This window comes from Tiliqua scincoides, chromosome 5 (assembly GCF_035046505.1).
Source record: "Tiliqua scincoides isolate rTilSci1 chromosome 5, rTilSci1.hap2, whole genome shotgun sequence".
NCBI lineage: Eukaryota > Metazoa > Chordata > Lepidosauria > Squamata > Scincidae > Tiliqua > Tiliqua scincoides.
Genome location: NC_089825.1, coordinates 85097785 through 85120183, shown reverse-complemented (window position 1 = coordinate 85120183; position 22399 = coordinate 85097785). Strand labels below are relative to the sequence as shown.

Sequence of the window (22399 nt, the reverse complement as noted above, 5' to 3'; positions counted from 1 at the left end):
AAGAGGCACTTTTTAAGTGGGTGCTCTTTTATTTATTTACTGCTGAAACAGAGATGCCTGCGTTGGCTCAGTCATGTCGTGAGAATGGATGATGGCCGGATCCCAAAGGATCTCCTCTATGGAAAACTTGTGCAAGGAAAGCGCCCTACAGGTAGACCACAGCTGTGATACGAGGACATCTGCAAGAGGGATCTGAAGGCCTTAGGAGTGGACCTCAACAAGTGGGAAACCCTGGCCTCTGAGCGGCCCGCTTGGAGGCAGGCTGTGCAGCATGGCCTTTCCCAGTTTGAAGAGACACTTGGCCAACAGTCTGAGGCAAAGAAGGAAGGCCCATAGCCAGGGAGACAGACCAGGGACAGACTGCACTTGCTCCCAGTGTGGAAGGGATTGTCACTAGACGCTGTTCCAGAACCACCATTCAGAGCGCGATACCATACTCTTTCGAGACTGAAGGTTGCCAACAAAGAGATCTTTTATTTAGTGGGGGAGGAGTAACTGGCCCTCTTTACCCCAGCACTGTCTTTTCTAGTGGCTGCCTGCTGGTGTTCTTTTTTGCATCCTTTGAGATTGTGAGCCCTTTTGGGACAGGGAACCATTAGTTGTTTGTTTGATTTCCTCTGTAAACTGCTTTGTGAACTTTCTGTTGAAAAGTGGTATATAAATACTGTTAATAATAATAATAATAATAATAATAATAATAATAATAATAATTCCAAGAAGGCTCTGTGCTAACTGCTCACAGGGAAAAGGACATTTCAGTTCTTTTTCCAGGACACGAGGCTAAAAAAAGAGGACGTGTCCTGGAAAAAGAGGACATCTAGTCACCCTTCCTCCAAGGAGCTCAGCGTGATGCGCATGGTTCCTTCCCACCTTTGGTCCTCACAACAACCCTGTGAGGTAGGCGAGGCGGAGAGGAGAAGAGGACATAGTGGTCACCTTGGCTGGGGTGGGTCTTTTCCTTTGCAGAGACCTGCCAGCTCTGGATAAGCCACAGATGTCTTTAAAGTACATGAGCCTTTAGCCTCGAACGTTGCCTCCTTTCTAGTACTGCTTGACTTACTGGTTCCTATGCACATCCACCACTCTTGCCCCGCACATGGCAGAGACTGGTGAGCTGCAACCTACGACCCGAAGTATATAGTGGAATCCCGAATGAGCAGAATTGTTGTGCCGCCCTCAGGTGGCGCATGCGCAGTATTGCGAATGTGGGAACAGGGAGAGGGAAGATGGCGACGGAAGGGCTGGAGCAGGTAAGGGGTACTGCAGAAGTGCTGAGTCATTGTGAGGACTCTTTCCCCCCTCCCACTGGGAGAGGGAGCAACTCGCGCGCGGGGGGGGGGCGCTTGTCTGTAGTGGGGTAGGAGAGGGAGAGTGTAGTTCAAAGGGGGCTTTCCTGGGGCAGGGGGGTCTGATGGAGGGCTGCAGTGTAGATTGTGGAGGAGATGGACAGAGGGGTGTCTGTGGAACTGCTTGCCACAGGATTTGGTGATCAATAGAGTGGATAGGGGGTATTGTTTTCCCTCTCACTCAACACCAAAACCAGGGGACACCCACTCAAATTGAGTGTCTGTGGAACTCCTTGCCGCAGGACATGGTGATTGATAGAGTGGGTAGGGGGATGCTTTTTTCCCTCTCACACAGCACCAGAACCAGGGTACACCCACTCAGTGTTGGGAGAGTTAGGGCATACCAAAGAAAACATTTCTTTACCCAGTTAAGCTGTGGAACTCCTTGCCACAGGATGCGGTGATGACATCCTAGGTGCCTTTAAAAGGGGATTGGACAGAGGTATGGAGGAAAAGTCCATCACAAGTTACAAGCCATGATGGGTGTGTGCAACCTCCTGGTCTGAGAAGGAGGCTACCTCAGAAGGCCAGGTGTAAGGGAGTGGCAACAAGATGCAGGTGTCTTGTGTGTTCCCTGACCTGGTGGGCCACTGTGAGACACAGGAAGCTGGGCTAGGTGGGCCCTGGGCCTGATCCAGTGGGGCTCTTCTTATGTTCTTGTGAAAATGGTGTTTATTGGCATGGGGGAATTCTGATCATTCATCTGGGGGGGGGGGTGTCCTTATATCAGAAAGGAGGGAGAAAGGTGTCTTGTGTTACTTCAATAGCCATCCAGGAAGGACATTTTTGGGGGCGGAGGAAAATGATGGAGAGGAGGGGTGGTTGTCACAGTTCTGGAGCTCTTACAGTGCAGCCTGTTTGCCTGTCTACTCAGAAGTAAGTCTCATTGAGTTCAGTGAGATTTGTTCCTATGGAAGAGTATAAGATTGCAGTCTTAAAAGTGGTGTTTCTCAAGAGAAGGACACACGGATAAAGGCTGGGGAAAGATGGGAAACTAATCTCAGTATTGGTGGAAAGATTGGGGTGAGTAGATAGTGCTTTTTAAAGGGAAATTTGAGTGGCACCTTGTCTGAACTGATGTCCCGCTTCTTAATTCTTGTTTATCTTGAACAGATGGAGCTGGATGAAGGCAAGGGTGGGACTGGGCTGCGCCAGTATTACCTGTCTAAGATTGAAGAGCTACAGGTGAGATTTTCCTGTTTTCTAGAATGGGAGGTGCCTTGAAATTGTTTCCTTCCCCAGAGCCAAGCAGGCAGCACAAGTTTCATACACTTGTAGGAAGGAGGTTGGTTAATTACAGTTGGTTGATGTTGAGTTTTGGAATCCTTGAATTAAATGGGTTCCAAATCTCCTCTTCCCTGCTGCTGTGTATTGTAGCACCTGCATTAAGTAACTGTGTTTAAAAAAGTAATCAGAATAAGACAATGGCCCGGCTTTCAATCTGGAAGTAAAGACAGACTCTGAAGTGTGATGAAATCTATGCTAGATTGGTTTTCCCCTTGCTGGGATGACTGGTGCAACTACCTAGCACCCCTTGATCTCCTAGCTAGTGGCAGAATCCAGGGTATCCCAACTGACAAACTAAAGCTGAGTTCTCTGACAGTAGTCACGGAAGTCTCCGGTAGCAGCTTATTCTTTGGCCTGGCTGATCTCCCCCTTGCTGTAGTGGTCTTTCTGGGAGGGACATAGTGCTACTTTCGAGTAGTCCTTGGTCAGTTGCTGTTTGAGAGGGAGGTGTCATCTCTCTCCTTTCCTCCTTCAAGTTGATAGTCAATGAGAAGAGCCAGAATCTCAGAAGGCTGCAGGCCCAGCGGAATGAACTTAATGCCAAGGGTAAGCTGTGAGGCAGCCTGTGTCTCTGCAACATTGCTTCTGTACCCAGGGATTGGGCTTGGGAATAACCAGGGTGGGGGATGAACAAGATTTGAGGGATTTCTGTGGGGGATGGGGGGAGAGCAGGAGTATGTCTGTGCTGGTGAGTGGCAAGGCTTGTTCCTCTCTGTAGTGCTAATGCTGGTTTGTCTTCTCTTCCCGCTCCAGTACGCCTGCTGCGTGAGGAACTGCAGCTCCTCCAGGAACAGGGTTCCTACGTAGGTGAGGTGGTGAGGGCAATGGACAAAAAGAAAGTCCTTGTCAAGGTATTGTCATCCCCCCTCCCCCCCCCACTCAGATGTGGGATGGGCATGGGAGCTTATTTTGGTAGGGAAGGACCGTGGTTTGAAGTTAATAGAAGTGTTTGCACGTGCCCGATCTTATCTGATCTTGGAAGCTAAGCAGGGTCAGGCCTGGTTAGTACTTGGATGGGAGACCACCTGGGAATACCGGGGGCTGTAGGCTTATACCATAGTCTTTTGAGACTGAAGGTTGCCAACCATTTTCACATTTACATAGTACTTTTGCATGGTCAAAGCACTTGGTGTATGTTATCTCAGTAATTCTGACAGCAATATTCCAAGGGAGGCCAGTATAATGGTTCTTGTATTTCATGGGAAGGGTGTCTGAGTCTGAGAGTTGGTGACCTACCTATGGCCACCTAGTGAGAACATGGCAGAAGTGAGATTTTTGAACAAGGGACTTCCGAGTTCACAGTTCTGAGTCACTTCCTTAGCTCTGGAAGACACCACAAAAATTAGTGGGTGGGCGGGTGGAAAAATGTGGCAAAGGTTGGTACTCAGCTTTTGACTCTGTGTACAAAATGGTCAGCAGCCTGTTTTAAATCAGTATTTCTGTTCTTTCAATATTTGTTTGTTTTTCTCCAAAAACAGTGCTTTCAAGCTGCATAGATTAGAACATTTCCTGCTTATGTTACACAGCAAGCAGTTGGGAAAAGGGACATTTGTGGGTAAATGATATATTTTCCAAAGAACTGTGTGGACTGTTGGTCTCTTTGGCTTGTCTTGTTTGCTGTTGAGGTTATGGATATTTTGTTCCTATATTGAGAACTGGCCTTCCACTTTTTCAGGTGCACCCAGAAGGCAAATTTGTGGTTGACGTGGATAAAAACATAGACATCAATGATGTGAGTTTCTGCTTTACAGAATTGCTGGCTTTGTGTGTGTGTTTTTTTTCCTGGTTTTGGGGATGTTCTACCTTCAAAGAGTCCCCTGGAACTCCAGGGCTGCCAGCATTGTTTGCAGCTCACTTTGCTCTTTACCGTCCAGGTGACCCCAAACTGCCGTGTTGCCCTGCGGAATGACAGCTACACACTCCATAAGATTTTGCCAAACAAGGTAGACCCCCTGGTCTCGTTGATGATGGTGGAGAAAGTGCCAGACTCTACCTATGAGATGATTGGAGGCCTAGACAAGCAGATCAAAGAGATCAAGGAAGTGATTGAGCTGCCTGTCAAACATCCAGAGCTTTTTGAGGCTCTGGGCATCGCCCAGCCCAAGGCAAGTGAGAGGAGAATGTGTTTCAGAAAGTCTATCCCTGCATGCGTAATGTCTCTGCTGCACCATCTCCTTGGGGCAGGCTAGCTTTAGAGTGATGGGTAGGAGCTTGCTGGAATTTGACTTCCCCTGCACGAGGTAGTGAAACATGAATCTTGAAAAACAAGCAGCACTTGTTGTTCATGTTCCTCCAAACCTTCCTTTAAGGAGAAGTGTGTCTGATGGCAGATGTGCCACAGAACATACTTTGATGCAGGAAGCCCTCAGTTCAGTCCCCAGTGTCTTTAATGGAACTTGAAAGCAGAGCTGAGAGAGGCTCTACCTGAGTCTTTAAGAAGCCACTGCCAGTACACTTAGACACTACAGGACTAGGTGAACCAGTGCTCTGATCTATTACAGGATAGCTCTCCTAGATTCTCCCCCACCACATTTTATGGGAGACAATGGTTTCCTACCCAGTGGACAACTTTTAAGCGAAGCAGTGTTCAAGCCTACTTGAAAGTAGTCTCTGACGTCCTGCTGTGTCCATCTGACCCCAGACATGTGGCTGCAATCTAGTTATTCGTTGAGAGAAATGTATGTTCTCATCACCATGTTGCTTTATGCATGCATTTCAGTTCTGGTGTATTAAACTGGAGCTGGCGATCATTACGTTGTGGCTCCTGCAGCATGATGCAACTTTCGCTCAATAGACCTCCCAGGCATGAATGGCTCCTTTGATTATGTCAGTTGAAGAGTGGGCAGTTGTCTGGGAGTCAAGTTGCCAGAGTGGTGCGCTCTTGTGACTGGTTTATTCTTTCTGTGCTCAACGCTAACTCTGCAGTATCACTGTTCTAGGGTGTGCTGTTGTACGGACCCCCTGGTACTGGAAAAACACTGCTGGCCCGAGCAGTGGCCCATCACACAGATTGTACCTTCATCCGTGTCTCTGGCTCTGAGCTTGTGCAGAAATTCATTGGGGAAGGTGAGTGAGAGGGAAATGAAAGAATGGCCCCGGAGTTTCCTTTTTTCTCTGAAAAAGTTAAGTACCTACTTAGCCCTTCAATGGTTTTATCTTACAAAATGCTGAAAGGTGGTTCTAGGGGCTGTCCAGGAGTCAACAAATTTTGGCTAGCCCAGGTGGTCAGTCAGGCATTTATGACACCATACCCTTTTCCTTATAGGGGCAGGGTCTTTTCCCTGACCTCATGCTGGACCTCCAAAAGGCAAGGCACGCTGAGGGACAATTTGATGCTCTGACTGCAAACTGCAAGGGGAAACGGGCCAGGATCCTGTCTGTTGGTCACTGCATTTGCCAGGTCACTTGCATGCATAGAGGCCAAAGCAAAGCATCTGCCTCTGCCCTCTATGTTGGAGACATGTAGAAGCAAGGCAGAAGAATTATCAGCTCAGCTGTTTGTATGCGGCTTCAAGTGCTCAGCAAATGCAAAGTTCACCCCCTCCAGCACAGAGCTGATGAGGGCAGAAAGGATTGGAGGTTTGGTTCTGCGCTTGCTGTGTGCTTGGAGCTTGTTGCAAATAGCGTATAGCAGTCAAGGAAGTTCCCACCCCTTTCCTGGTGGTGGGGTCCAATCTGTTTGGCCTTTCAGCAATAAGGCACTCTGGGCGCTCCAGCAATGCAGCAGCTGAAACCTCCAGCATTCCTTCCAACCTTGGAGCTAGGGAGTGAAAGTACAGTTCAACTGCAAGGCTGATCCATGCACTGCTCTTTAGCTTCAAAGGTTAACGTGGGGCTAACCTGCTGCAGGAGGGCAGCAGAACACTCTCCATAGTAATAGTGGCAAGGGAAAATCTGGAACCTTCAGCAAGCTCTATTCTGGGACAGATACAACTTTCAGTTTCTGTGTCCAGGCTTCCAACTGCCATACCTTATCCAATCAATTCCTCTAGAGCGAGCACTGTGTTGTGCTGATGTCTTTTAGACATGCAGCTCCAGGTTAACCAGGCTCTGGGAGATACATTTGGGGCTATGAGGATAAATAAAAATTGATACGAACCAGGGGAGTGTGTTTTTAAAAAGGCTATAGAAATGATGATGGTGTTCCTTTCTCCTACAGCAGAGGGTGCTGCAGTTATCCTGTAGGACAGTGGTCGGGGAACAGGGGTAAATTACCCCAAATGGGGTAAAAGTGAAAATCTGGGGGTAATGAGGAGGTAGCGGAGGGAGTCAGCGCACCCGCTCCAGGGGGCCGGCAGCGGGCTGGTGCGCTGTGTGCACACCGCCCGCTGCCCTGCTCCCTTCCGCTCACCTTCAGATGCGGTGAGCGGAAGGGAGCAGGCGATACACTCAGGCTGTATCCACAGCCTGCGTGTATCGCAGCCGCCCACTCTCTCCGCTCTGTGCGGGAGACTGGAGCTGCCCGGCGCTGTAGTGATGATGTCATCACACAGCGCCGGGCCGTCAGTGTCTCCCGCCGAGCGGACAGAGCGGGAGGAAGAAGAAAAGCCGCGCCGACCGACGTGGGATCGAGGTAAGGTGAGTATTGTTTATTTATTTTTATTGGGGGCATCGTTGGGCTACCTATACTGGGGGGATCACCGGGCTACTAACTACCTATACTGGGGGGTCATCTGGCTACTGACTACCTATACTGGGGGGATCACCGGGCTACTAACTACCTATACTGGGGGGTCATCTGGCTACTGACTACCTATACTGGGGGATCACCGGGCTACTAACTACCTATACTGGGGGGTCATCTGGCTACTGACTACCTATACTGGGGGGTCATCTGGCTACTGACTACCTATACTGAGGCATCACTTGGCTACTGGCTACCTATACTGGGGCAGCTACACCTCTGTATGAGGGATTCTGTTGTATGCAAATCAAGGGGGTAACGTCTGCGTTTATAAATTTTTTGGGGGGTAAGAGGTAAAAAAGTTCCCTGACCCCTGCTGTAGGATAATGCTTCCCAAATTGTGAGTCTGTGGCCCACCCATGGTAATGGTCCAATTTTTGGTGGGTTGTGAAACTGGTAAGGCAGATTAGGCTATGTGCCTCAAGGGTTAAACAATGTGCTTCTTGCGGGGAGCACTGCTGCCCAATCATTACAGCAACAGAGGCTTGAGCAGTTGGTAAAGTGAAACTTTTTTGGTGGGTCCCAGTGCTAAAAAATTTGGGAACCACTGATCTGGGGCTTTAGTGCGCTTTCTTTGTTTCATGGTGGCAGGTGCACGGATGGTGCGTGAGCTTTTTGTCATGGCCCGGGAGCATGCTCCCTCGATCATCTTCATGGATGAGATTGATTCGATTGGCTCTTCTCGCCTGGAGGGCGGCTCCGGTGGGGACAGTGAGGTGCAGCGCACGATGTTGGAGCTGCTCAATCAGCTGGATGGTTTTGAGGCTACCAAGAACATCAAGGTATGTAGGAGCGAGATTCCACACCTTCCCATCATGGTTATGGATTATGCAAAATTATCTACTTTGCATGATTAAAATTTCCTTGGCGCCATTTTAATTTTTTCAGGGACTTAAGGCATGTAGCCCTAGATTATTGCATTAATGGCCATGAAGTCTTGTCGCTAACAGCACCTCTATCATGGGAAGAGGGAGGAGACGGATGGAGGACAGTAGGAGTGGGTGGCTGTGGTTAGGAATGCACAGGAGAGAGAATATGAGTGATAGCTAGTGTTGTGAAGGGAAGTGTATTTTCATGACTTCTTGGGGGTGTACACTCACACCACCCTGTTAAAAAAAAAAAAATCTATTTTCTGTTTAGGTGATCATGGCCACCAACCGTATAGATATCTTGGATTCAGCCTTACTTCGTCCTGGCCGCATTGACAGAAAAATTGAGTTCCCTCCCCCAAATGAAGAGGTAAGGGAGAACTTACAGGAGGCCAAAGTTGTGTCACTCACCATTGTCTGCCTTCTTCTCAAAGCTAGTCTTGTTCTCTACAGAGCAGTTTTCAAGGTATGTCCCCTGTATGCTGTACTGTATTATCTGACTGGGACCTTTTCTTCCCATCCTGCAACCCCCACAGGCTCGGCTGGACATCTTAAAGATTCATTCCCGTAAAATGAACCTGACACGGGGGATCAATCTACGTAAAATTGCAGAGCTGATGCCAGGGGCTTCAGGTGCTGAGGTTAAGGTAAGAGGAATGCCAAACATCTGCCAATCCCCTATTGTCTCGAAGAAAGTTTGAGTAACATGGTCTCCTAGACATCCTTGAGGGAACACTTTGTGGCCAGTGTTCCCTGTGCCTTGTCCATTTGCAACAGTGAATAGAAGGCACTTCAGCCAAAGATACTCAAATCTTCTAGTTCTCTGATGTTTTACCCACACTACTCAAATGTTTTGGCACTTTTTGCTATACTAAGCCAATAGTTCCTTAGGAGACACAAACTCTGGTTTGAATCATGAAGAGATTCTTATGAACTTGTAAGCACTCTCCAAACGCTTCAAAAATCATCAGCTGACTTCCTGAAGTGTATCTGTTGAACTGTGGTGTGCAGAGAAAAAACCATAACTACAGAGGCCCCCTCTACATTAGAAACGATCATGTTTTTTTAGCATCCATTGTGAAAGCAGCAGTGGGTGGTATTTTGTTCAGGGATGTTTTTGCATTTTTAAAGAAACCGATGAGTAGCTTTCCATGAGTAGTTAGGTCTCCACAGGAGATACGAAAAGGAGAGTGATATTTGGGAATTCTAGCATGGGACAATGGCTGCTATAGCACTGAAATAGGTATGTGTAGGCAGGCCCATCTGAACAGGAGAAGAGGCAATTGTGCTTGATATCTATAGCATTGTTTTTGTTCCTGAGTAACTATGAATGTTCCTTTTGGGATTTGTGGAGCAGTTTCTATAAGAGGCTTATAGATGTGTGTTTGCAGGGTGTATGCACAGAAGCTGGAATGTATGCACTGCGGGAGAGGAGGGTACACGTAACACAAGAAGACTTTGAAATGGCTGTAGCAAAGGTACGGTGGTTGTGGATGTAAGAGGGGGTAGTTTTGGGAGAAGGGGTGGGAGAAAAGGAACAATGTAAAATAATGCTTTTACCTGCCCTGGACCTTTAGTGAGAAAACTTTGGTAGACTATCCCAGGATACATTGATTATCTAAAGCTGCATCTGCTGTGCGTTTAGGATAAGAGTCAACTGAAATTTAATCTTTGAGAAGTGCATTGTGAAGGGACGTTGCTACTCAATTCAACATCAGACTCTTGTAAATTCTCATTTTAAAGCTTCAGCATATGTAACTACCCCATGTAATGGCAGTGAAGTTTCTTAAGATTAAGATGGGCTGGGCATCTTCCTTTTCTTCCCTTATGGACCTCTTGCCATGTTGCTTATTCTCCTTTTCCTTAACAGGTGATGCAGAAAGATAGTGAGAAGAACATGTCTATTAAGAAGCTTTGGAAGTAAAGAGTTTGCTTGGGCAGAAGCTGCTATTTCTTATTTGGTGGGCCATTGTTCCTCCTCTAACCTGTACACCCCTATTTCATGTTTCCCTGTAATAAAATTGAGTGTTAACAGCCCTGGATATCAAAGGAGTCATCCTATTGTTTGAGGTGATAAGTTATGTCTAACCTAGTAGTCCACTGGTTCTCAAACTCTCCATGAGTTTGAGAGCCAAGGTAAGTCTCTGCAGGGGCAGGGTGGAAAGCAGTGATACAATCCCCAGGATTGTGCCACTGCAGTGTTTTTAACTTTTACTTGCTGCTGGAGGTGCAGGGAGCCCCCACAGCTTGTAGAATGTTAAATGATTGCAACTCACTTCCTGGTTGTGATCACTAAAGCAGAATACTGTTAATAATAAGTGAGTTGGGGCTCCCATGGACCCTGACAGCAAGTAAAAGTTATGTTAAAAAGCAGCCCCCAATGAGCAGGGGTTCTCAGGCTGGCAGGTTGCAACCCACCAGTTTGAGAACCACTGTAGCGAAAGCAAGAGCTAAAGTTGCATGTTCACACTTTTATGCAGCTAGAAAACACACCTAGTATGATGGTCAGTTATAGGACACCTTCTCAAAATAAAGTGGCACTGCATGGAAACAGATTGTATGGTAAAACTGTTGCTCACAGGGGCCTACTGTATGAAGATGTTTATTGGTAGGTAATAGGGAGGTAGGAAAAGAAATGAACTTGATGCTCTGTTTTCTCAGTACTTGCAGAGAACAGCCTCTTAGTCTCTTCTCCTAGGGCAAAAGATGAAGCAAAGTCTCACACAAGCTGTTGCTTAAGAGTATTTTTATTAGAAAATATTCAACATAGAAACTGGTAATGCAACATCCTCACTTATAATATTCCGTTAACTCCTACTTGGACAATTGTACATCTCAAGACAAGGACCAGAAAGCAGGAAGGGCACCTTCCAGATTAAGTGCTGAGAGGCCAGGAATTTAAAGAGTAAAGGCACTTGAGGGGGACCCATGAAAGACTGAGGCAAATTGCACCCATCTCTCCTTGGTTGATATCCTCAGGAATGTTTCCTGCAGCACCTAGTGAGGCCTGCCCACAAGAGTACTGGTCCCCATTAGTCATCTTCTGAATCAGTGGTGGCCAAATTCGCCACTGCTGTGCAACGGAGAAGCAGTCCCCATTTGGGCTGCTGCTTTTCATTGCGCCAGTGCCACATGACATCCCCCTCATTTGGGGGATGCTCTGGGCAGTAACGTCATCTGTCCGGCATCCCAGAAGGCCATGCAACAGGGCATCTGGGCAGATGTGACTGCCCAGAGCATCCCTGTCCCCCGAAACAAAGGGGGTGTTGTGTGGTGCTGGAGCAGAACAGAAAGGTCCGCTCACAGCGCAGATGGATTCAGTCGAACCCTGGATCTGGCCCTCAGGCCAGGGTTCAACCAGCCCTGTTCTAAATAATCTCACAGAATATTGGAGGCTAAAAACTAGTAACTGATTGTCATCAACAGAATAGCAAACACCTGAGCAACACCCCATCTTTTTCAACAGATAACTCTAGTTGCACATGTTTAAGGATGCAATGCTTGGAAAGGGCTAACCCATACACATAAAACAACCTTCCTCTGTACAAAAAACAAAACAAACCTGCTCCCAAAAAAGAGTGCAAAGACTAAATGCCAGCAAAGCCAGCATCTGGAATGGACAAAGCTTTGGTTAAAAGCAGCTGCAGCAGCAACCTTGCTGGGTTTCCAAAGAAGGCTGCTGAGACTCAGCTAAGAGGTAGAAGGCAACTCAAACAAAAAATTCCCAGTGTCCCAGAGGCAAAGCGCAAAGGAAGAGGCAGGTGTCTGGAGAAGGAGAGGAGCTCACCTCCCTTGGTAAGAGGTGGCTTAAAGCCTTGTATATTTCCAGAAAGGGACTGAATAAGCCTCTCCCCTGAGAGCAACAGGGGCAGGCGGCAGAGCTCCCCCAGCCATTGGGGCAAAAGATTATGGACAAACGTCCACTCTGAAGTACCACAGGATGCAGAAGAGATGATGGAGGTGGCACCACTAGGTCAGGCGGACACCAAGCACTTGTTCCAGTTCTTGTCTGCGCTGCTGGACCTGGAAGACACCAATAAGGTGAACAGGAATGAACAGGATGGAGGGAACAAAGTACCCCCACAGACTCTTATGTGCCCCAAAGACTGATGCCCCCATTCCTTTGCTTCATTCCCTTCCCTGCCCCACCCACCGCAGTTGAGGGAAGTCATAATAGGGCAGGAGGGACAGAATAGCTGTGGCCTCTGTTACCATTGCTGAAAACAAAATGGAGAATGGGTTGAGAGTGGAAGAGAAGTGCAAAGGTCTGAGAAAACACTAAAAGTAGAACTGTTTTGGTCCTGCATCCTCCCCCTGGCCAAGTCAAGATGAAAAGATATTCAGAGCCTAGAATCCCAAGGACAGCCTTATTAGGGCTGTGCTGAACTAGCTTCTCCAAACCTTGGCAAAGATATGCCTCCCAACAGCCTCTTGCATCCATGGCTGCTGGTAGAACTCTGCGCGTCTCTCCTCTTCAGGGTTCCCAACCACATCTGTGATTATCTGCGAGAAGATGAGGAAGAGAAATCTTAGGGAAACCAGCTTCTTTCTGCCAATCTCCAAAAGAACTGCAACGTACAGGGAACGCATCACTGAAGAAAAAGGTCTTGGTCAAGGATAGGGAAAGAATGTTTTTGTTGAATCTGATAGATGCCTTAACAGTTTCCAGCCAGTACGCCTCCAAAAAGTTACCAAACCTGACAATATAGCCAACATCTTGTTTGTGTGACATGCTTGCACGAGGAATAAAATAGAATAAATCAGTACTGATTTGCTCTGCATCATTTACTCTGACCTGAAGAGTCAATGAACTCAGGAGCTTTGATATGGCAGCAAAAGCAGGAAGGGGATAGATGGACAGAAGACCAAAGGAACATGTTATCCTTTGGGGGGGGGGTAATATAGAGAACTATGCCTAGCACAGAACAAATACCTATAAACACATGGATGAAATGAGTGGTTTGGGAGTGACTGATGTTGCAACACTGCTGAAGCTAAAGGAACAGAACTGTTCAGTTCCTTAGGTAGGCGGCTATGTCATATATGAGAGCAGGATATAAATGTTCATAAACACAAGCCCCTTTTGTTTTACATGCAAGTTATATTTTTGAAAAGGAGCACATCTCAAACGGATACATTAAAATATTTTTTACTGTGTCTGACCATGTTATACCAAAAATTTGAGAGCAAATTACAGCAGATGATTGCCTATAAGTCAATCTCACAGATAAGTAGAGGGCAGGTTTTGAGTCAAAAATCATGGAATGTTCTGTGACCCTCAGATAAGTCAGGTGTTAAACTTAGGGGGGTGTCTGACTATAGTTTTGTCTGATTTTACCCGAGACCAGATCCTGAAAAATAACCTACCTGTAATTGTTACCCAAGAACGGTAGTCTCTAATTTATTTAAAAAAATATAGTAAAATCGTAAGATATATTTTTATTCATTAACTTTTAAAATTCTGGTCTTCACAACCTTCTTGTAAACACTATCAAAATAAGTGCACTGTAAACAATACACCAGCAGAACAGTGGTTCCCAACCTGGGATACATGACAGGACCTTTAGGGGTAATTGCAAAAGAACTGAATAATGGCAGAAAAAGGCAGGTAGTGCTCCAGAATGCTTGGAGCACAATGAAAAAGCTGAAACATAATATGTCGAAAGTGGTAAATCACCAACAATTTTTCAGGACATTTCTGGTGCAAAACTGTGCAAAGCATAGTCTTCAGTTCTTCAAACAGATAAAAAGAAAATACTGTGATGAATACATGAAGTATGGGTTTTCAAATACAGGAAACGAGGACTTATATTATTAATATTAATTACAAACATTTAGCTAATATGAAGGGTACAATTTATGGAAATGGGCTGACAAGGGGGATGCAAGTGAAAAAAGGTTGAGAACCCCTGCAGGAGAACCATTAATTCAGTGTTTCTCAAACTGGGTCCAATTTCAGGTGGGTCCCCAGTCATTTCAATATTTTATTTTTAATATATTAGACTTGATGCTACCATGGTATGTGACTGCATGACAGTAAATGGGACGTATTCCTGAGTAAGTGTGGGTAGGATTGCAGCCTAGGATTGTTAAAAATGTTTCTGCTTGATGATGTCACTTCCGGTGGGTCCTGACAGATTCTCATTCTAAAAAGTGGGTCCTGGTGCTAAATATGTGAGAATCACTGTATTCATCAAATCCTTTAAGGTGCCTGGTGTGTTAAGCCAGAGATTCTACATAAAACATATAACTTCTAACACATAACTGAGAGTGTGCAATTCAATTCACAGCAGAGAGACAAGGAACAAGGAATGACTGTGAGCAAGTGCTGTTGCACATTGTTGAAACCATATTTACTCAGAAGTAGATCCCATGGATGTTATTCTTAAATAATGGTGTGCTGAACTGTAGCCTGGGATTTTTTTTTTTCAAATGGAAACAAGGATTATTGAAAAACAAGGATTTTTCAAATGGAAACAAGGATTACTGGTGTTTTTTTTAAACAGACCTCTGCAAAATGCCAGAAATCATATCATGCAGGAGGAGCTCCAGAAGTGTCACATTATGCCCTCCTCTCATTTACATGTAGTCCTGTTTTGCTCTGCGACATGGTTCCCATAAGATTTAGTCTCAGTATTTACCTTCAAATCCCTCTGCTGAGACCTGATCCACTCCTGGATGAAGTCCTGGGGATTGTTGCTGAAGCTCAGCATGAAGTCTCGCTGTGTCTTCAGCTGGTTAATAGACTCAATGGTCTCATGGATCTGCATGTACGGGAGAAAGTTTGTGTTCCAGTTACCTACTGCCCAAGGGGTAAATAGGACTCCACCGATCTAAACCACACTGCTGCAATGGACTGGCAGAGGGCACACCAAGCAAAGGCACAGGAACTTCTTATCCTATATTCACTGAAACCTGCCCTAATCCCTTGGGACAGACTGAGCAAACTAAACAAAAGACCTGTGGGGCTTAAGGATGCCTGCCATTTCTGTTGTGTAAATACTTCAGCAAGTTAGGTTACCTTGCTTGTTTATTCATATGCCATTTATGCAGGGGCTCTGCATAATCTCCCCTCTTTACAGATATAAGAAGACTGGACTATTTCATCCATGAGACCAAATGAGGGGGTTGCTTCAAGCAGCAGATTGGTGGAGGGGCATCAATCTCTGTCCACCAGCTTGCCTCCACTGCTCCTTCTCCTCTTTTCACTCCTGGGGTTGGAAGAGGGGTGCAGAGAAGAAGAGAAAATGTGGAGGGGAGAGTGTGGAGGGAGAGCACTGGAGCCTGGGAGGAGAACAGGCTAGCACAGCATCAGGTAAGGGGGTAGCATTTGGCATGCAGCCTCAGGAGGTCTTAGGCTGTCCCTGCTCAGACACAATGTATTGCTTTTGACACTGGTTTCTATCTGCCACAGATCTTCCTCTTCAGAGAAGGCCTGATTGGGAAAGGGTGCAGCTGGCCACGGTGGCTGATCTCAAGAAAAGTAGGGACTGGTGGGGTGAAGGGAAAGGAGATGTGGTAAAGACAGAGGAGGCACAGATGGGAACAATGAAGGGAGTGAGGCAGAAAATAATGTGAAGAGCAGAGAAACAAGAACAAATCCAAGGAGAAAGAATGCAGGGCAGAGTAGAAAGTAGTATTGGTGGGGAAAGAGAGGAGATTCCCTGGAGCAGACTCAGAGGGACTGAGAGATGGCAGAGTAAACAAATTGGGGGCAAAAAAAGTAGAAGAGTGAGGAAACACTGAAGGCCAGAGGGACAGGACGATGGGGAGGCAGGAGACTTAGCCAAGCTATGCAGCTACGAGCCCTAGCTACAATCCCCTACTGCAGTGATTCTCAAACTCTGAGGGAGTTTTACTCCCTCAGTAAGTCTTTGTGGGGGAGGGGGAGGGCAGCGACGTGATCCCCAGGATTTACTCCCAGGGAGCCCTGCGCAGCCCTCCGCAGTGCTCCCCAAGGCTTGGAATGTTTGGAAACGGCAAGAGCAAAGCATCTCCTGCGAAACGGAAGTGCTCTGCACCTGCTTTTTCCAAGCCTCGGGGAGCACTGTGGAGGACTGCACAGGGTTCCCCACACCTCCTGCAGCCTGCTGCAGCCCTGCCTACATATTGGAAGTCAAAAGCACCCTCCCTTATGGACACAATCCTGGGGATCGCTTCCTTGCCTCTCCCCTTCCCCCGCCCCTTAAAAGAACGGGAAACTTTACCCGAACTGGTGAGTGGCAACCCACAAGTTTGAGAACCACTGCCCTATTGGGACCACAGGGCTGAGGATTCAGCCAGCAGTCATAGGAGTTCCCAGGCCTCTCTCCAGCCTCAGGGAAGCCCCAATGACAGGAACCGAGGGCCTTGACCCAGGATGTCCATTTATTGACACTGCATGAAAAGCCATCTATAACAATCAGGAGCAGCATATCCTGGTGCAGTGTATTCTCTTGGACAGAGATAGAACCTACCCGTCACATCCTGCCGCCTTTGATGTGGCACTCTCACCTTTGGAAGACGTTGAGAGAGCCAGGGCAAGTTTACCTGGCATCTACGGGCAGGGCTGAGATTGATTTCTTGTTTGGAACCCCAAGAGCTGCTGCCAGTTAGTGAAGACAGTACTGATCCATATGAAGTACTGGACCAAATTCATACAGAAACCCAGCCAGAGAACTCTCATATCCAAGAGAAGCTTGCTCTGACAAAGTGATGAGAATTGTGGGGCTGAGTGCCCCCTTCCAGAGGGCAAAGGGAGTTGTGTGCTGAATGAGACGTCAGCAGCAATCACCACATCACACCAGCCACCAAGCTATAAAAGGAAATGTGCTTGGTCTCCATCCTGTTCCTTGGCTGGCAAAACCATACCTTAACATCCAGGGAGGCTATTTCTTGCTGATTAGTGGTTGAGGCCAAGAAGTTACTCATTTGGGCCTTCAAAGGATCATCCACCTCCACATCAATGTCATAGCAGGCTGTCTTCTTTTGATCATTAGGGTCCACGCTAGGGAGATAGGGACAAGAAGCTGGGATTATGACCAAAAGGATATTATCTCCATGTGAACTGCTCTAACACTACTACCCATAAACTTTAGGCCTTCTGAATTAAGATCTGCCCTTGGGGCTTCAGAGGAGAAACAGCAGCCAGTCTGGGTGGAACAGGTACCCCATATCCAAAATCGAATATGCAACTACAAGCAAGTGCAGGCAAATCAATACAGAGGCAGCAGGAGCTATTTACTTTAAATATTTATTTACTGCCTTTCCCAGATTCTAGACAATTGCAGTTTATAAAAAACTGGAATTAAACATAAAGCAAGCAATAAAACCCCAAACAGTTTGCAGACGGAAAAAGAAAGCTCAGAATTGCTTCCCAATACAACCCACTCCAAGAGTAATCTGAAATAGCCCTTTCAAAAGAACACAAGGAACAAATGACCATAATATCCAAAAACCCACTAAAGACAAGATGCTACCATAGCTACATCAGTAGAAGCATTTCTTTCCTGATGCCCAAGAGTCATACCCTACCCTCCCATGACATTATTTCTTATCAACCTTTTAGCTTATCTTCACAAACTCCATGAAGTAGGCTGACATCCTCATCACAGATGGGAACTCAGAAAACACATGGGATGTCGAAGGCAGATGTGGGACCACAAGTAATGGGCAAAAAAAATTGTTCTCCTCTCACTCCTGCAGTGCCAACTCACCTGATCACATGATTGATGACAATGGGATCTGGGTGTTGTAGGAGCCCCGCCAGCTTCATGGGGATCTCAGAGAACCGCATGCGAATGCAGCTAAAGATCTAGAGCAAGAGCACAAAGCATTTTTGGACCCTCTGGTACAAGGGATAGCCTGCCCCAAAGAACAAGCTGCAAGCACTTCAGAGGCACAATTTGGGGTTTCTTAATCCTCAGAATTATGTTCATACTGTGGCTAATACTGAAATATTAAAACAGCATTCTACAAAGGTGGGATGAAACTCAAAAGTTGATTGCAACTCAACCTCAGCTAGACTGCAGTAGTGCTATCACCACCATTTTGTTTTGAGGTTCAGGCCTACATAGTTGGAATGGTAGTCAGAGCAAGGGTTCCTAGATTAGGTGAATCTAGAGACTTTGGCTTTGGAGGGATTGCTTGCACCCTCCAATCTCCAGCAAGACCTCCTAGTCTCTACACCCACTTCCCCTGCGGCAATACTCCTTCTGCCTGGCCTGGTCTCACCTCACTTTCTCTTCCTCTCCACCTATCAAAACTGGGTTAATGCTGCCACCATACCACTCATTTCCTTCCAAGGGGTCAAGAAGGGGCAGAAGATACACAGTGGCAGCACATGTCGATTCACTGACATCAGAGAGGAAAAAAAGAGAAACTATAGTTGTTCATTTGCCCACTGGGGTCCCTGAAGGTGGGCTTTATGTTGTGGTCTGAGGTGGATTCCAGCTCTCAATAAGTCACACTACTGCTCTAGACAAACAGGCCTAGATCAGAATTCACAAGTAGGAACAAAAGGATAAGAAGAGTCAGGTAAACTCTTGACTACCATGGCTCAAGGAAGGTTTTGATGACTTAACACACAAAAAGCAAAAACAGGCAGCAAAGATGTTCAGGGTGCCAAATCCTGCACCACACAGAACACCAGATGCACGAATAGTAATCTTGCTGCCAAAAGGTGAGGAGAAGGGAAGGCAGGCCACGACTCACTGACCTGGCGAAAGTAGCGATTGCAGTTGATGTACTCCTTCTCATGACTGTCTTGGAGCTTGTTATGTTTGATGTAGAGCCAGAGGGCCTGCATGATGCTGGCACGAGTCTGTGTGTGAACACCCAACAAGCGAGCCAGGCGGGGGTCCAGTTTGTACTGTGGGGGCTGCAAGGTCAATGCTATCTGGTTAACATAAATTTGAAGTAGGCACCTCTTCAATTCCAACCCAAGTTGCAATCTATTTCTGTCTCCAAAAAGAAAGGGAGAATGGGACCTACTTGAACAACCACCAAGAAAGAGTGACCAACCTATAGCCAATGGAGCATCTCAGGCGGACTATGGCCAGGTCTCCAAAACCCAGTTCTAATCCATAGGCAGAACATGAAGTCTGGGTTTTTGACAAGAATACTTAATATCAACTGCAAATGCTAATAGAACATTTGCACTGTTGGGGCAAGTGCACCAGCCTCTGAACCCAGTGCCTGCTATTCACAGGTGTATCTTCATGACCCTAAGAGTAGTAACTTATTTTATCACAAAAGCTGAAATTATGAGGAATGCAAATCCTGCACAACATAGTGGTGCGCTGAAAACAAATACAAGACGAAGAACTGTATATACTGACAAACAGCCAGACACCCCACCCTGACCCTCCCGTTCAATTAAGCTGAGGAGCCAAGTGGATGTGTGATTATGAAAGGAAGCAGGTCTCTCACCAAGTACTAGTGTTACTTTCCTTCCCCAAACTGGGCAGTCAGGAACTAGACAGGGCATTGCAAGTTGCCTGCTCTCAACTGCAGGGGCCTGCCTCTTGTTACCTGGTGGTCCAGCATGAGCAGCAGGGTGCATTTCACATTGACATCGCCTGGGCGCTTGACTTGGAAGCCATCCGTCTCTTGGGTTGTAGGCATCCGGTGCCACTGGAGGGGGAAAAACATCAGGAGCACTTTAATGCAAGGCACAAGGGTGGGGGTACAAATTATTTTGTTATGCAGTATTTTATATTTTAATGACTATCGTTCAGGTTGTTGTTTAACCACTTGCTTTTGTGATGGGTGGGGATAGAAATCTAAATGTTTTTTAGAAGCTATTTCCCCCAACTGAGATTGTTAAAAGACCAACTAGGTACAGAACAGACAAGGGCCACAATCTAGCCCAGTGTTCTTCAACCTTGGGTCAGGACCCCAATGGGGTTGCGAAGCCTCAGTTGTAGGGCGGCAGGAACTTACAGGAATGAAAAAGGTGGAAGACCACTGAACTAGAGCACCACTAAGTAAAGGGGAGGCATCCTGTGTACCCCTTCACGTACCAGGAGATTGTGTCTCAGTCCTGCTCAGGTTCTTGGCAATTGTGCTAAAACAGCTTTCAAGTTCATTAAGGGTTACAAGTCATAGTAGGTATGTGCAAGCTCTTGGTTTTAGAGGCAGGCTGCCTCTGATTGCCAGAAGCAGAGGAGGGCACCAGGCCACAGGTTGTGTCTGTTGTCTTGTGAGTTCCCTCAGGCATTTGGTGGACCACTGTGAGATACAGGAAGCTGGACTAGATGGGCCCTTGGCCTGATCCAGCGGGGCTATTCTTATGTTCTTAGTACCAGGTTTCACAGTCACTTTCTGCTCTCTCTAATAAAAATATCTGCTTACAGAGAACAGTGCTGGGAGGGTGTAAGAAGGATGGGGAGTGGGCAATGAGGGGGGCAGGGTGTGGGTGGACAGGATCCCAGGAGGGAAGTGAGACCAATAGTGGGTCCTCAGTCTCAATTAAAAAAAAATTTATTGGGGTCATGGCATGAAAAAGGTTGAAGTCCGCTGACCTAGTCAATGTCCATTGCTTTCCCCTTCCTCCCTTATCTCTGACACATTCCGGGTCTCCATCAGCAAGCTGGTGTCATGCAGCGGCTATACAGTATTTAAAAATTAGCCTTAGAAACTATTCCATGCTATTTAGGGCACAATCCAGGAAGGCACTTGGGTTGATGCAAGTCCCTTGCACCAGCCCAGGAGTGTCGCAAAAGTGCCATGAAGCACTTTTGTGCCACTCGATAGGGAGATAGGCTGGCACATGGACATGCACTGACCTCCCAGAGCGGATGCGGGCTCTGGGGAGAGGGTGTTGGTCAAGTTTGGCCAATGCAGGGGTCTGGGAGGGTGTGGGGAGGATGGGGAGGAGGCGGGAAGGAGGCATTCTGGGACAGGGAACAAGGGGTGGGGTCTAGCCACCGTTCCTGGGTGGGGCGGAGTGGCCACTCCGTTCTACTTGGATCTGCACCATCTTGTCAGGTGGCACAGATCTGAGTAGACCCATTGGGGCCGCTGCAGCATGGGGTTAGGGGAAAAGGTCTCCCCTTGCCTCGGGCTGTGCTGCTTTTGGCCCCAAACTTGCACTGGATGCAGAACAGGCCCGCTGGCTTGCCTGCTTTCAGCGCAAGTTAGGAATGCACCCTTACTTAATACCAAAGCTTTCTGAATGAAGACACTGAGTTTACCCAACATACAGTTGTAGTGCAAAGCGTGAAGGAACAGAGAGGGTTTAATGGCATCTGTGAAGATATTCTCCACACATGAGTTTCCCCCACCTCCATCATTTCCCCAAAAAGCAAGGTCTGGTAGGTCAGCTTGCCAGGCAAGGTGGTTTGCTTTCCAGAGAAGGTGCTGAGTTCCTCTCTGATTTTGTCTCCCAGCACAAACAAGCACCAAAGCACCTACCTCTACCAGGTGGTTATCTGGGCCATACAACTCTTTGTCCAATTCAATTACCAAGCTCTTGAAAAAGGAGGAGAACTTCCTCTTCTGCTTACTTGGCTGAAATAGAAAGCATTGGTAAGTTTTAGGGCTCTGTGCCTCTCACAAACCCATAGAAAGTATAGGGATGCCAAATGTACCTCTCAGTCGAGGGAAATATGAGTGGTGCCATCTCTAGAAGAGAGGGACCATCTGGTTTGCACAATATTTGGAGTGAATCCGTGACAACAATCTGGTTGGCAACCTTCAGTCTCGAAAGACTATGGTATAAGCCTACAGCACCCGGTATTCCCAGGCGGTCTCCCATCCAAGTACTAACCAGGCCTGACCCTGCTTAGCTTCCGAGATCAGACAAGATCAGGAGATAGTGTTCAGTATAGGGAGATAAAAAATTTTCTGGCGCTGAAGAGATTCGAACCTCTGGCCTTCTGCTCCATAGCCCAACACTCTCCGCCAACAATATATTTTGATATTTATAGTTCTAACTAACTTTCAATACAACCCATGGCGTTTTCCCAAAAAGTTTACCTTGAGGAGAAATGCGGGTCATGAGACTTGAAGTGAAATAAATTTTGGGAAAGTTAGAAATGTTGTAGAGCATATGGTCCAGGTGAGAATACCAATTTGAAAATAAGGAACAATCCTCATGACATTGCTGTGAGAAATAAGGAGACTGATATTTCACAATGGTGATCTGGAACTTTTAAAACAAATTTGTCAAGCCAAACTTGGAACGGGGAGGGGGTAAAAGATTTATGGGGCTACTATTACATTATGGACAG

At 46.9% G+C, this 22399-nt stretch overlaps 2 protein-coding genes across 2 annotated transcripts in view; one reads left to right on the top strand and one right to left on the bottom strand.

The window, feature by feature from the left end:
- The first annotated feature begins 1174 nt into the window (after positions 1-1174).
- PSMC5 (proteasome 26S subunit, ATPase 5) lies at positions 1175-10228 on the top strand. The gene is made up of 12 exons (XM_066631337.1): positions 1175-1250; positions 2460-2531; positions 3110-3179; positions 3387-3484; positions 4309-4365; positions 4508-4738; positions 5573-5699; positions 7909-8099; positions 8458-8556; positions 8723-8833; positions 9578-9664; positions 10057-10228. Exons 1-12 carry the CDS (start codon positions 1188-1190, stop codon positions 10108-10110), a joined length of 1260 nt encoding a protein of 419 aa, XP_066487434.1. The 5' UTR covers positions 1175-1187; the 3' UTR covers positions 10111-10228.
- Positions 10229-10922: 694 nt separating this feature from the next.
- The window catches only part of SMARCD2 (SWI/SNF related, matrix associated, actin dependent regulator of chromatin, subfamily d, member 2), a 37389-nt gene continuing 25912 nt past the window's right edge, over positions 10923-22399 (bottom strand). Inside the window, exons 6-13 of the mRNA XM_066631336.1 lie at positions 21582-21677; positions 19698-19799; positions 18883-19044; positions 17882-17979; positions 17037-17172; positions 14828-14950; positions 12588-12689; positions 10923-12209 (exon numbers count right to left, since the gene is read on the bottom strand). Of these exons, the coding sequence (XP_066487433.1) occupies positions 12156-12209; positions 12588-12689; positions 14828-14950; positions 17037-17172; positions 17882-17979; positions 18883-19044; positions 19698-19799; positions 21582-21677 (873 nt within the window). The 3' untranslated portion in view covers positions 10923-12155. The remainder of the gene's footprint in view (positions 12210-12587; positions 12690-14827; positions 14951-17036; positions 17173-17881; positions 17980-18882; positions 19045-19697; positions 19800-21581; positions 21678-22399) is intronic.

Bases quoted from the DNA above. Each gene is read 5' to 3' on its own strand.
- PSMC5 (XM_066631337.1), top strand. From the start codon at position 1,188: ATGCGCAGTATTGCGAATGTGGGAACAGGGAGAGGGAAGATGGCGACG. The intron at 5,700-7,908 runs GTGAGTGAGAGG...TCATGGTGGCAG, and splicing joins GCAGAAATTCATTGGGGAAG to GTGCACGGATGGTGCGTGAG. The intron at 8,834-9,577 runs GTAAGAGGAATG...GTGTGTTTGCAG, and splicing joins CTTCAGGTGCTGAGGTTAAG to GGTGTATGCACAGAAGCTGG.